This window comes from Carlito syrichta, unplaced genomic scaffold (genome assembly GCF_000164805.1).
Source record: "Carlito syrichta isolate Samal-C Ts95f unplaced genomic scaffold, Tarsius_syrichta-2.0.1 Scaffold118030, whole genome shotgun sequence".
In the NCBI taxonomy this organism is placed as follows: Eukaryota; Metazoa; Chordata; class Mammalia; order Primates; family Tarsiidae; genus Carlito; species Carlito syrichta.
In genome coordinates, this window is record NW_007062126.1 from 134,777 (window position 1) to 148,399 (window position 13,623).

The 13,623-nt window shown below is 56.2% G+C and overlaps 1 protein-coding gene across 1 annotated transcript in view; it reads right to left on the minus strand.

The window, feature by feature from the left end:
- The window catches only part of LOC103249238 (SH3 and multiple ankyrin repeat domains protein 2-like), a gene marked incomplete at its 3' end in the record, with an annotated part of 146,971 nt that overhangs the window by 32,927 nt on the left and 100,421 nt on the right, over nucleotides 1-13,623 (minus strand). The window contains exon 4 of the mRNA XM_021707468.1: nucleotides 8,860-8,935. Coding sequence (XP_021563143.1) covers nucleotides 8,860-8,935 — 76 coding nt within the window. The remainder of the gene's footprint in view (nucleotides 1-8,859; nucleotides 8,936-13,623) is intronic.

Genomic DNA, 13,623 nt, shown 5'->3' on the forward strand with positions numbered 1-13,623 from the left:
GAGTCTGAGGCTGCAGTGAGCCTTGATTACACCACTGCACTCCAGCCTGGGCCACAGATTGAGAAGCCCCCAACTTGGCCCTCAACTGATCCCTGGAGGAGCCGTCCACGGCGTGTCCCTCAACATCCAGCCAGGGACACACTCAGAAACTGGGTCCCTCTTTCTCAAATCTAAGGAATAAAAAAACTATAAAAATACAAAATAACCGTTGAGGAAGAACGGGTGAAATCGGTGTTTTCCGCCACTCAGTCTTACTACCTACATGCCGAGGCGGTCTCTGGAGCACAGAGCTGGGCTTCACGGGGCGCCAGCTGCCCACACGCTGCTCGAGTCTCTGTGCCCCTCTAGCTTTATACAGCATGTGCCTCCCGGGAGCTGCACACACTCAATACGTTTCCTCATTCATTCTCAGCACGAACACAATTGGAGCTGGAGAAAGCGTTGGAAGCATCTCCATGCTGCAAACCACAGGGACAGAAGGCTCAGAGAGCGAGCGTGAACTGCCCAAGGTCACACAGGGGCTTCGCTAGAAAGAGAGAAAACTTAGGATGGCCTATTTGTCAGGGGCATTTTGTTTGTTTTTGTGTTTGTGGTTCTTTTTCCTTTTGGAGACAAGGTCTCACTCTGTCACCCAGCCTGGAGTACTGTGGTGTGACACAGCTCACCGCGGCCTCAACCTCCTGGGCTCAAGTCATCCTCTTGCCTCAGCCTCCCAAGGAGCTTGGACAATAGGTGTGTGTTGCTATGTCTGGCTAGATTTTTTATTTTTTGTAGAGATGAGGGTCTGGCTATGTTGCCCAGGCTGGCCTTGAACTTCTAGACTCAAGTAATCCTCCCATCTCAAAAGCACTGGAATTACAAGCATGAGCCACCGAGCTTGGCTTTTCAGGGACTTTAAAAGGCTTCAGCTAATATACACATATGCTTCTCTATGCAGAGTTCATCTCTAGAATGACCCTCAGGAAATCAGTCACAGAGGTTCTCTCTGGAGAGAAGAATTTGGGGGCTGGGTGGTAAGAATGAGGGAGACTCTTCACACGCTGTCAGTTCTGGGACACTTCGGATTTTTAAAGCAGGTGCATGTATTTCCTATGACAGATTTAGAAAATATAAAAATTGGGCCAGGATGCTTTAAAGCCATGAAAATAAGTAGCTACGGAGAGTGGGTGTTCAACTGGTGAGAAGCCGTAATCCGCCATCCTAATTCACTAAGAGAAAACTGGTTGGCTAAGGGCGAGGAGAAACGGTAGCTGGGTGCCTACTCAGACCCCTTTGTGGGGGCATTCACAGGCGCCTTCCTTTCGAGCAGACCTTGCTGCCAGTAAGGGCTGGGGCTGACACCCACTCGCCCCCAGGAGCCCTCCCTGCAAACCCAAGAGAAGGTAGGAGTCGGACCCCGCGCCCTCCCTCACGTCCACGCCTTGGAGGGTCCCGTCCATCCTAACATCAACCTATACCTCGGACCCATCCACCTCACTGCCCCTCCTCCACCAGCCCAGAACCCCCCTCCTCCTTGGCCTGGGTGAGGGAGACTCCTTCCTGGCATCTCTTCATCCTGCGGTCTGTCTTCCTCCAGAAAAGTGAATCTGATCATGTCACTCTTCTGCTTAAAGCCCTCCAACGCCTCCCAGCTCACAACTACAAGAAGAAAACTCCCTCATGAAGCACATTCCCTCCACGCCCTTCCATCCAGTCCGCTGCTACTCCTGCAGTGTCGGCTTCTACTCTCACCCCAGAGCCTTTGCACTTGCTGGGCCACCTCTAGACGGCCAATTCCTCCTCAGTCTTCAGGTCAACTCAAAAGTCACTTCCTCAGAGAGATCCTCCCTGACATCCCTACGTGAAGTTGGCCTGTCCCAACCTCCTAGTAGATGCCAGGAGAGGGTTGCTAACTTACTTCATAGCATTAGCCACAAAGTGAAATTCACTGTTTTAATTATTTGTGAATGTTATTGTTCATGCTCGCTGATTAGATGTAATTTCTTCTTTACCACGATAGCCTCAGGTCCCAGGATAGTCAGGTCTTGATAAATATTGGATAAACAGATGGACAGGTGAGTGCTGTGGAAGGGTGGATGGCTGAGTGGATGGGTGGGTTGATGGGTGAGCGTGTGGGTGTGTGGAAGGATGGGTAGATGAGTGGACGGGTGGCTAAACGGATGAGTGGGTGAATTGATGGGTGAATGGATAGACAGCTAGGTAGATGGACAGACTGATGGCTGAGTGGATGGATGGATACAGGGATGGATGGATAGACAAATGAGCGGACTGGATGGACGGACAGATGGGTTGATGGACTGGTGGGTGAGTGGATGGGTGGGTGGATGGATGGATGGACAGACGGATGGATGAGTGGGCGGGTGGATACACGGATGGATGGATGGATGGCTGAGTGGACGGGTGGGCGGGTGAATGAGTGGGTGAATTGATGGATGAATGAAGAGCAAATGGGTAGATGGACAGACTGACGGAGAGGTGCGTGGGTGGGTGGATGGATAGACAAATGAGCGACTGGATGGATAGATGGATGGATCAATGGGTGGGTGGATGGGCGGATGGATGGGTGGGTGGGTGAATTGATGGAGGAGTGAATAGGTGAACAGATGGATGGATAGATGGATGGATCAATGGATGGATGGATCAATGGATGGACGGATCAATGGATGGACGGATCAATGGATGGACGGATCAATGGATGGATGGATCAATGGATGGATGGATGGGTGGGTGAATTGATGGAGGAGTGAATAGGTGAACGGATGGATGGATAGATGGATGGATCAATGGATGGATGGATCAATGGATGGATGGATGGGTGGATGGATATATGGGTGGATAAATGGGTGGGTGGGTGAATTGATGGAGGAGTGAATCGGCGAGCGGATGGATGGATATATGGATAGACTGATGGCTGAGTGGATGGGTGTGTGGATGGATGAATGGCAGGACGGATGGATAGACAATGAAGGGATTGGATGGATAGATGGATGGATGGATGGGTGGATAAATGGGTGGATGGATAGACGGATAGACAGATGAGTAGATGGACAGATGGGCAGATGGATGGATGAGCGGGTGGAGGAACGAATGAGTGGATGGATGGCTGGAGAGATGGGTGGGCAGAGCCTGCCCAACCTCGAGGTCTCCCCATCCCTCCCTGGTAGACGCCTCCTGAATGTTCCACGCTGGCAGGGCTGAGAGCCGGTGACGGAGGTGCGGGACCTGGAGACTGCTGTCCCTAGTGTCAGGACATTTTTTAGACAACACTGAAACACCTGAGTGTCCCGTGTGGAGATGGCCCCGGGGCCTCTGCTCTCGGACCTTCGGCAGCGGGGCCATTTCTAGCCCCTCCTTCCTTGCCTTCAGGCAGCTGGAGGGGGATCCCGAGGAGGGACCGGGGCGGGCGTGGGCTCTTCAGCTCTGAGCCCCGGAGCAAAGCTCTGATGCAAGAAGGGGTGGGAAGAGGAGGAAGCTCCCGACTCTGGAAAAGTCTCCGCCGCATTTCGCTTCCATGGCGATCTTCTCCCATCGCATTTGCATCTGCAGGGGGGCAGCCTCAGCCCTGAACCACCTGCCAGGACCCTAAACCCACCACCCACAGCAGATAACTGGCTTATAGAACTGGTCGGTGGGACCTGCTGCTCAGAAGGCCGTTGCCGTGGCGAGCACGCCCTCTGGACGCTTCTCCTGCTGGGTCACAGGAGCCCCTGGTCAGTTTCAAAGCCCACGCCCATCCCGGAGCCACGGCAGCCACAGGGTTACCGTGGCGTGAAAGATCCCCCATCTCTTTGTCCACATGGCCTGCCCTCCATCTACACAGACAACTGTCTGTCCACACGGCCCACCTTTTGTCCACACAGGCCTGCCCTCAGTCCACACAGACCGCCCTCCATTCATGTGGCCTGCCCTCCATCCACACGGCCCGTCCTCCGTCCACACGGTCCGCCCTCTCTCCACACGGCCCGTCCTCCGTTCACGCTCCCAACCCTCCGTCCTCCCTGCCATGTTCACAGTCTGGTCAAGGTCATTTCTGCAGGTCTCCCTCGGGCGAACCCTGCACGCTTTATAAACAAGCTCAGACAGCCGGGGGTTAACCCAGGTGATAGCATCGTTCTCTCTCTCCCAACAACGCTCTGGGGGACGACGATTCTGTCCACAAAACATCTCGGCTCTCCTCCCCATCAGTCTCCCTCAACCCAGGCTGGCGCTGGGCAGTGGCGTCTCCACCGCCGTGGGAGAGGGCTGGGCACCAGGTCTGGCAGATGAGGCCTCACGCCCGAGCTCAGATGCACGTGGGCCAGGGGCGAGCTCCTTCGCCTGACCTTCCGGGCTCAGTGTCTTTCTCTCAGGCAGAACAGAACACCTGCTTGGCGAGGTCTCTGGCAGGGCTGGCAGGGGGCAGAGAGGGACGGGAGCAGGCTTTGTCACCACGACGCCTGTTCCTTGCACGGAGACACTGGGTCGCGAGAGGCCCATAGCTCACCGGCGCCCTCCCCATAGGAGAATCGGAGCCGACTTCTAATTTGGGTCAGGACTAGAACCTGGTGCCATTTGCCTAGAAGCTAGCAGTGACCCCTGTGTGGCCGACGTCCTTCTCTCTGTGACCCTAGCTCCTGGCACACAGCAGGTGTTCGGTAGACACTTAAAACGAGAGCCGGCCAGGCTCAGTGGCTCAACCTGTCATCCCAGCACTTTGGGAGGCCGAGGCGAGTGGATTGCCTGAGCCCGCGGGTTCGAGACCAGCCCGGGCAACTGGGCGAGACCTCATCTCTACAATAAATTTAAAAAATTAGCCAGGCATGGTGGTGAGCACCTGTAGTTCCAGCTACTTGGAAGGCTGAGGCGGAAGGATCGCCAGAGCCCAGCAGGTCGAGGCTGGGGTGGCCGTGAGTGTGCCACTGCCCTCCAGCATGGGCGGCAGAGTGAGACTCTGACTCAAAATACATAAATAAATGAAACGAGAACCCTTGTCTGGCGGTGCACAGAGATGCAGAACTGGGGTGCTGGAGTCCCTCTAGTCCAGCCTTCTACAACATTCTGGTGAGAGAATACCCAGCCCTGCTTGATTTCCCCTAGTGGCGGGGAGCTCGCCACCTCCCACGGCAGTCCCTTGTACGGCAGCACAGCTGTGACGGTCCCACATGTCTTCTGGGCTGCAGCCTGCCTCGCTTGGGGTTCTGGGCCGCTGACAACTGCATGTTGCATTTCTGCCAGGGGGGCCCTGGCCAGCCTGGTCTCACAGTCACCTCACTCTCCAGCTCTATTAAGTCAGGTTCTTCCTCCACTCCTCGGTGAGAGGTGGCCCTGAGCGTGCAGCCGCTGGGTCAACACACACCCAGCCTCACGTACATGCCTGCCCCAGGGTGACCCACCACTGCCCTCAGCCTTGTGGGGAGGCGGCTTTGTACATGCCGAACCAGGGGACGGGCCACCTTCTGGACCCTTCTGGCTCTCAGAGAGCACTTTCCTCCTGGGCCCCTGTCCCCCCTGGACAGCCATCGAGGCAAACGTGGGGAGAGCCTCGGGCAGAGTTTCGGGCACTGGAGACCATGGCTTTGCTCAGACCCTCCTTGCTAGAGCAGAAACCCCCAATGCCAGGCCCACTGACCGCCACCTGCAGTCCATGGCCACCTAGACAGGCAGCCTTCCGCGGCCACAGACGAACTCATGTGGCCTGAAAAGGCCTCACTGGGGAAGCCTGGCTCTGGGGGAGAGCCAGTCCTGAGCTGCCGTTCAGGGCCATACTGGGGGCCACGGGCCACAGCTTCAAGGTCAAAAGCGGGGGTCACCATGGCAAGACTTGGAAAGACTGCCACCCTGCCCCTCCCGTGGTGGGTACCAGCTCCTCTGCTGAGTGTGGCGTTCCAGTTATAGCAATCTTGTTTGCGAGAGCGGGTTCCAAACAGGTCAGCACGCAAACCCAGCCCAGCCAGCAATTCCACCCCTAAGTTCAAGCACACGCTCGTAGGCAACTGTCTGCAGCCAACAACCCTCACGACAGCCAGCAGGTGGACACAACCCACATGTTCACCGATGGATGAATGGGTGAGCAAAGCGGGGGACGTCCACGCGGTGGAATATTACTCGGCCTTTGACAGGAAGAAGATTCTGACACAGGCTACAGCATGTAGCCTCAAGGGCGCAGCTGAACGAAACAAGTCGGCCACCAAAAGACAAATCCTGCGTGAGGCCACACAGAGGCGATCCCTTGAGTCACCACGTTCGTAGAGGCAGAAAGTCGATGGTAGGGGCCATGGGCTGGGGGAGGGCCTGGGGAGCAAGTGTCTCACGGGGACAGAGTTTCCACTTGGGAAGACGAGAGAGTTTCGGAGTTGGAGGGTGGTGATGGCTGCATGACAGTGTGAATGTTCTCAGTGCCCCAAACTGTGCCCTTAGAAATGGTCGTGATGGGGCTGGGTTTGGTGGCTCAGCCTGTCATCCCAGCACTTTGGGAGACGGAGGCGAATGGATTGCCCGAGCCTGCGGGTTTGAGACCCGCCCGGGCAGCTTGACGAGACCTCGTCTCTACAATAAATCAAACACTAGTCGGGCGTGGTCGCACGCACCTGTAGTTCCGGCTACTTGGAAGGCCAAGGCGAAAGGATCGCCAGAGCCCAGCAGGTCGAGGCTGCGGTGGCCGTGAGCGTGCCACTGCACACCAGCCTGGGCGACAGAGAGAGACGCCAACTCACAAAATAGAAAGGAGGTCATGATAGGAAACGATACATTATGTGTGTTTGGCCACATTACGACAAGACTGGGGGCGGAAGGGGAAGGAAGGACTGAACTCTGAAAACACGTATAGTGGAAGGAGCCAGACACAAAACGCCACGCACGGGATGATTCCTGTAAAAGCACGCACGTCCAACCCGTGGCCCATGTGCGGCCCAGGACGGCTTGTCATGTAGTCCCACAAAATCTTTTTTTTTAATTTTTTTTTTGAGTCCCACTCAGTTGTCCAGCTGGAGTGCAGTGGCACTCACGACTACCCCAGCGTCGACCTGCTGGGCTCTGGCAATCCTTCCGCCCAACCTTTCCAAGTAGCCAGAACTCCAGGTGCGCTCTACCGTGCCCGGCTCATTTTTGACTTACTGTGGAGACGAGGTCTTGCCAAGTTGCCCAGGCGGGTCTTGAACCCATGGACTCAGGCAATCCACTTGCCTCAGCCTCCCAAAGTGCTGGGATTCCAGGCTGAGTCACCGAGCCCAGCCACAAAATCTTTTAACCTCTTAACCTGTTTTTAGTATTTTATTTTCTTTGCGACCCCATGCATGGTTCTGCTTTTGAAGGTCACCATCACGCCTTATTCCTGACACTGCTCTTTGGCAGCACATACACGGGTGAGCGGCTGTTTTCAGTGACGAAGCCCACGGAGAGCAAAATTCGAACAAACGTTTCTGACGAGCACTTTGAGAACTCACTGAGAATGGCGACCGTGTCTGTCAAACCAGATGCTGATAGATTAGTTTTACAAAAGAAAGGTCAAATTTCCCACTAGTTTTACAGGGTTCTCATCTTTATAAACTTTATCATAAAAAATATATTTTTGAAAAGTCTTATTGTGTATATACACCGATTATATTATATAATTTATGTGCGGCCCAAGACAATTCCTCTTTGCTTGATGCAGCTCAGGGAAGCCGACAGGGCAGACACCCCTGCTTTAATAAAGAATCCACACCATGCAAACGCCGAGACAGAAAGCAAAGGGGTGGGGGCCAGGGCCAGGGCCAGGGCCAGGGCCAGGGCAGGCGGCCGGCATGGCTGCTAACAGGTGTGAAATGTCTTGGAACTAGACAGTGGCGATGGCTGCACTATCCTGTCAACGTACCACACTTTAAAATGCTACATTTCAGGCCATGTGAATGTCATGTCCAGAAACACCCACGGACCCACCCAGGTTGGAACCCTCGGAGGTGGGCGCGGATTCAGGGCACAGGTGGCAACTCCTCCTCACAGATGCCCTGAAGGTTGGGAAAGAGCCTGGGGCAGGGTGTCCGGACCCCTCCCCAGCCCGGCTTCCTCTGGGGCGGATCCAGCCAGTGGGCCTCTCCAAAGGGCCAGTCAGCTGGCAGGGCCGGCACGGGACACTCACGTCCCAGTGGCCATGTGGCCCATGTCTCCCTCCCTTTCCTCTTTGAACTTCCACATGCAGGAAGCCCCTCTGTCTGGGGAGGGGGCACAGGCTGGCCATGGAGAGGGACCCTTTCCCCACACCCTGAGGCAGCGGGACCCCCAGCCTCAGAGTCAGGGGGACATGGAGACCCAAGGACGCCCCCATAGGGTGTGCCGCACGAGTAGTTTCTGCAGAAAAATCCACCCTCTCGCCCTCTGCCAGCGCGTTATCCAAGTCTCTTTGCACAAAGCAAACAGATCCAAACACACTGTCCATAACAGATCTGCCTGGCTGGTGAGACCCCTGTCAAGGGGGAGGAGCCACCCCCCCACAACGACCCACCTAAGCGGAAGTGGCAGGTGATAATGCGGACAAGCTCAGACGAGGAGGAAACCCAGACCTCAGGCGTCCTAAGTGCTCCCCGGGGAGGCTGTTGCCTTGACACTGCCTCACGCTCCTGGGCCAACGGCCAACGGGGTCATCTCTGACGCTTGTCCTGCTTCCTCCCCAAAGGATGCCAGGCTGCTCCCTGGGGCCGCTCCCACAGGTGAGCTCTGGCGGCCCCGAAGTCCAGGCGGCAGGACCGCCTCCCAAGCAGGGTTCCCTGAAAGACGGCGGCTGCCAGAACCCGAGCACGCCGGACACGTGGTGGAGGCCACCCAGAGGGAGTCGAAGTCGCCATGCAAGACGGCCCGGCATGCTTGTACCAGAGGGGTCCCGGGGGAGAGGGAAGCGCGTCTTACCTGACGGCATCGAAGCTGTCATAGGAGCCCACCGTGTAGTGCCTGAAGAGTTTCTTGCTGCGGTCGGCCCGGGTTTCTGCACAGAGAGGAAGAGACACACGGCTTAGAGAAGTCACAGTCCTGGAATGCCGACCCCACACAAGGCTGGCTGGGTCTTGCACTCAGCCGCAGGGAGCATGAGGGTGAGGCCTGCTCTCCTGGGGAAACACCTGGGGGGAGGCAGAGGCTGGGTTTTGGGGAATTTGGGCGCTTGCGCTTAAGAGTCAGGAGCCGCCGGGCTCGGTGGCTAAGCCTGTCATCCCGCGCCTTTGGGAGGCTGAGGTGAGTGGATTGCCTGAGCCCACGGGTTCGAGACCCGCCTGGGCCACTTGGAGAGACCTCATCTCTACAATAAATAAATAATCAGCCGGGCGTGGTAGTGTGCGCCTGTAATTCCGGCTACTCGGAAGGCTGAGGCGGAAGGATCGCTGGAGCCCAGTAGGTCGAGGCTGCGGTGGCCGGGAGTGGCCACTGCACTCCCGTCTTGGCGACAGAGGGAGACTCCAGCTCAAAAAAAAAAAAAAAAGTCAGGAGGCCGAGTCCTGCGGGTCTCAGCCCCTGGGGGCGGCCGGAGGCAGCACCGCCAGAACTGAGTTCTACAGTGATGCCGCTGAGACTTCTAGCGAGCCTGGGACCCGCAGAGGCCTGACTTTGGGGAAAGAAAGGATGTGTATTGTGATTTTTCTGATTGGAGTTGCCTTCTAGGAAAAAAAAACCACCACCAGACAAACATGATTAACGCGTCCAATTAAGTCCTCGCTGTCTGCTTTGCTTACTCAGCAGATGTGGACGTACATTTCACGGAAGATGATAAGAGCCATGTAATTAGATCTAATAGATGGCTCAGGGCTGGCGGGAGGAAGGAACCCGCAGCACAAATGCATGAAATCCAGCAGCTTGCGGTGTGCTGGTCAGATGCTCTCTTCCCGGAGAAGGCTCCCTGCCCCGTCTCCCTCCTAAAGCCTGCCACGAATGCCGAGAAACAATGGCCACGGACTTTAGGAAAACGGGCCCACCTTGAACCTGAATTCTGGCAACAGCCCTTTCCGTCATGGGTCCCCGCTGTCCCGAACACGGAGGGGAAGGTGTTCTCCCCCACCCCAAACTCCAACGTGCACGTTTATAGCAAAAGTGAACACAGGCGAGGGTGTGGGGAAGGGCTCCTCCCTTTCCTCTCTCCAGTGGCTCTGTCCTTGGGGTGAGAAAGGACACAGGTGTGGGCTTGGGACTACATTTCCCAGCAGCCCCTGAGCCGGGTATGGCCATGTGACTGGTTTTCACCAATGGGGTGCAACCACCAGCAAGGGTAGGGGAAGGGTCCCTTCCAGGCCAGGCGTCTTTGGAAGCCAGTGAGCTCTCCCTAACTCTTCTTGCTTCTGCTGGCTCCAAGCTCAGGCATCCGAGGTCCCGGGGGACGGTGATGTCAACAGCCGGAGTCCGGACACCCGGGTCTCTGTGCACTGGACTATAGGACTTACATTTCCGTTGCACTCAGCGGCCCTGCATCTTTGGACGTGTTTGTTACAGCAGTGAACACTGCCTTATCCAACACAGCAGATGGGGTCTTCCGTGCCTAGGCTCCTACCTGTCCCCAACCCTTCCACATTGCTCCCCAAACACCTGAGGCTCTGGCAATACAAAACTTACAGCTTCCTGAACGGCCACAAGGTCATTGTCACCATCGCCACTGCTGACACTCACTGAGCGCTTACTGGGTACCAGGCCCTGCTGTAAGTGCTGTTTGTGTGTTCGATGGTTTAACCACCAGGACCATGGTGCAGTCCCGACAGGGGCAGCCCCTTGCCCTTCCACTCCAATGAATGCCACCCTTCAAAGCCCTGCTCAGGACAGAGGGTGCCCTCATCAGGGATGCACCCATTATTTAAAAAGAATGATCTTGGCAGGGCGTGGTGGCTCAAATCTGTAATCCCAGCACTTTGGGAGGTGGAGGTGAGGGGATTGCCTGAGCCCACAGGTTTGAGACTAGCCTGGGCAACTTAGCGAGACCTTGTCTTTACAATAAATAAAAAATTAGCTGGGCGTGGTAGTGCACGCCTGTGGTTCCAGCTACTTGGAAGGCTGAGGCAGAAGGACTGCCAAAGCCCAGCAGGTTGACGCTGGTATAGCTGTGAGCATGCCACTGCACTCCAGCCTGGGTGACAAAGTGAGACTTCAACTCAAAAAACAAAACACAAAACATAAAAATAATAACCTCATTTAAATTTAAGTTGAAAGCCGCCTACTCGTTTAAATGTGGGCCAGGGTACACTACAGCATAATCAACCCCTCCTTACTCCGATATATATATTTTTAAGTGACCGGGTATCACTCTGTCTTCTAGGCTAGATGGTACTGGCACCATCACGGCTCACTGCAGCCTGCAACTCCTGGGTTCAAGTGATCCTCCTGCCTCAACCTCCCGAGTAGCAGGGACTACAGTCGCACGCTTCCACGCCTGGCTAGCTTTTACATTTTTTGCAGGGGTGGGGCTCACTATATTGCCCAGGTTGGTCTCAAACTCCTGGGCTCAGGCAATCCTCCCCCCTCGGCCTTCCCAAGTGCTGGGATGGCAGGCATGAGCCATCCACACCTGGCCAGTACTCTGGTCTTGCGGGAGCACACTGTGTTCACTAGAATGCCCCGACACTCACTAATGTTCACCCGTCACCACACAAACGAAAAGCAACGACGTTGCACAAATACAGTAAACAATTTGCCTTTTAAGAAAAGTCGTACGTTATACACAGCAAACAGACTGCCGGGAAAAAAAGCCATCAAGGGCATCCATCCCCGTCACTCTGTTATACTGTATATAAAAAAGAACACCGAGGTAAAAATTTATTGGAGCAGACTCAGAACAGTCAGTGAGCTGTCATCCCCCACTTGGTCCAGCCTCTGCCTCCGCCCTATCTTTGTCTTCACTGATGCTTCCGAGTCCGTCTCCTGTACCGTGATCCGTGCGTCTCTCAGCACAGCAAGGAGGTGGGACGGCTGGACCCATTTTATGAAGGGGCATCGTGAGGACTGTCCAGAGTCACACACCCACCCGATGGTGGGCCGGCATCCCCGCCCCAGCTGCAGATGGGTCCCCGCTGCTAAGCCCAGAACTCTCCGACCCCCACGAGAGGGTCCAAACACCCCCGTGTTCTCTGTGGTGCCAAGGATGGGAACCGGGCCTCGCTTCTCTACGTCTAACCCTAGAGACGCATGATGGAAATGCTTGCTGACCTGACCAGAAGGATGCACTCTACAATGAGCAAATCCAAAATGCAACACACACCCTCAGCGGCGCCTGCGCGTGTGCCGGGCTTCTCCAGGCCGGGCACGGGTCCAGCCAAGCTGCTCACACCTCCTGTGCTTGGCATCTGCCCCGCACGTGCCCAGAGGCCCGTGTCCTCCTCCTCCCCCCACCCGACATCCATCCTGTATCTCACACACGTCCTCTTCCGGTCATTTCTGAAGCCCACCTGGGAGCTCGGCCCTGCGCCCTGGTGCAGGGACTAGAAGCACTAGGCTGGGCGGGGCTGTGGGTTCTGCTCCCTGGGGCCCCCCGGGGTTCCCCCGGGGCTGACCTTCCCCGGGCAAGGGGAACCAGCACTCAGAGGGAGGATCGGGCCAGGCTGGCCCTGGGCCATGGTGCCAGGGCCAGGGGTGAGGAGGGAAGACTGAGGCTTGACCCTTTCCCTGGGGATGAACTGCTAACTGCTGTGATTACTCTTAATTGCCTCTGCGACTCACACCCCAGTGGCTGTGGGTGCTGTTATCTAGGGAACTGCTGGGCGCTCGTGGCTGTTTGGTGCAGGTTCCTGGCTGAGGTCAGAGGTTCCTGGGTCCAGAAGCAGCGCGGAGAGTGTGTGGTGGAACATGTGTGTGTGCACGCATGTGTGCAGGTGTGTGTGTGTGTGTGTGTGTGTGTGTGTGTGTGTGTGCGCGCGCACGTGTTAGAGCTCATCAGAGGAAAATAATGTTCCAGAACGGGAAGCACGTCCAGGCAGAGTCTCTTAGCCAGTGGTTCCCTGATTTGGGGACTTCATGGATCAACAGGGTTTTAAACACAGCAGGGAAGGGTGTAGACCCACACAGAGGTTTACTCAGGTTTTAATCTGGCTCAGTCAGGACTTTCAAAAGACAACCCCTAGGCCGGGCGCGGTGGCTCAAGCCTGTCATCCCAGCACTTTGGGAGGCCGAGGCGGGAGCATTGCCTAAATCTGTGGGTTCAAGACCCGCCTGGGCAACATGGTGAGATCTTGTCTCTACAATAAATCAAAAAATAGCTGGGTGTGGTGGTGCACGCCAGTAGTTCTGGCTACTGGGGAGGCTGAGGCAGAAGGATCGCCGGAGCCCAGTGGGTGGAGGCTGGGGTGGCCGTGAGCATGCCACGGCACTCCAGCCTGGGTGATGGAGTGAGACTCCGACTCAAACACACACACACACACACAGCCCCCTCTGCTTTCACAATTACTTTATGGAAGAAGGAAGGGAATCTTAGGAAGGACATCCTCTCCGACCGCTTGTGAAGGAGCCCCACTGCTGCGGCCTTCCTGCCCCTGTCAAACAGCCACACGTTTGCTCTGGGATGCGGTCCTGAGGGGCCGGGGAGGGGTCCCCAAGCGCATAACCATCAGCGCCATCACAGGCACCACCCATGGTCGTCATCACATCATCACCGTCATCAACGTCACCGTCACCATCCTCATCGCCACCCCCACCCGCGTCACCGCCCCC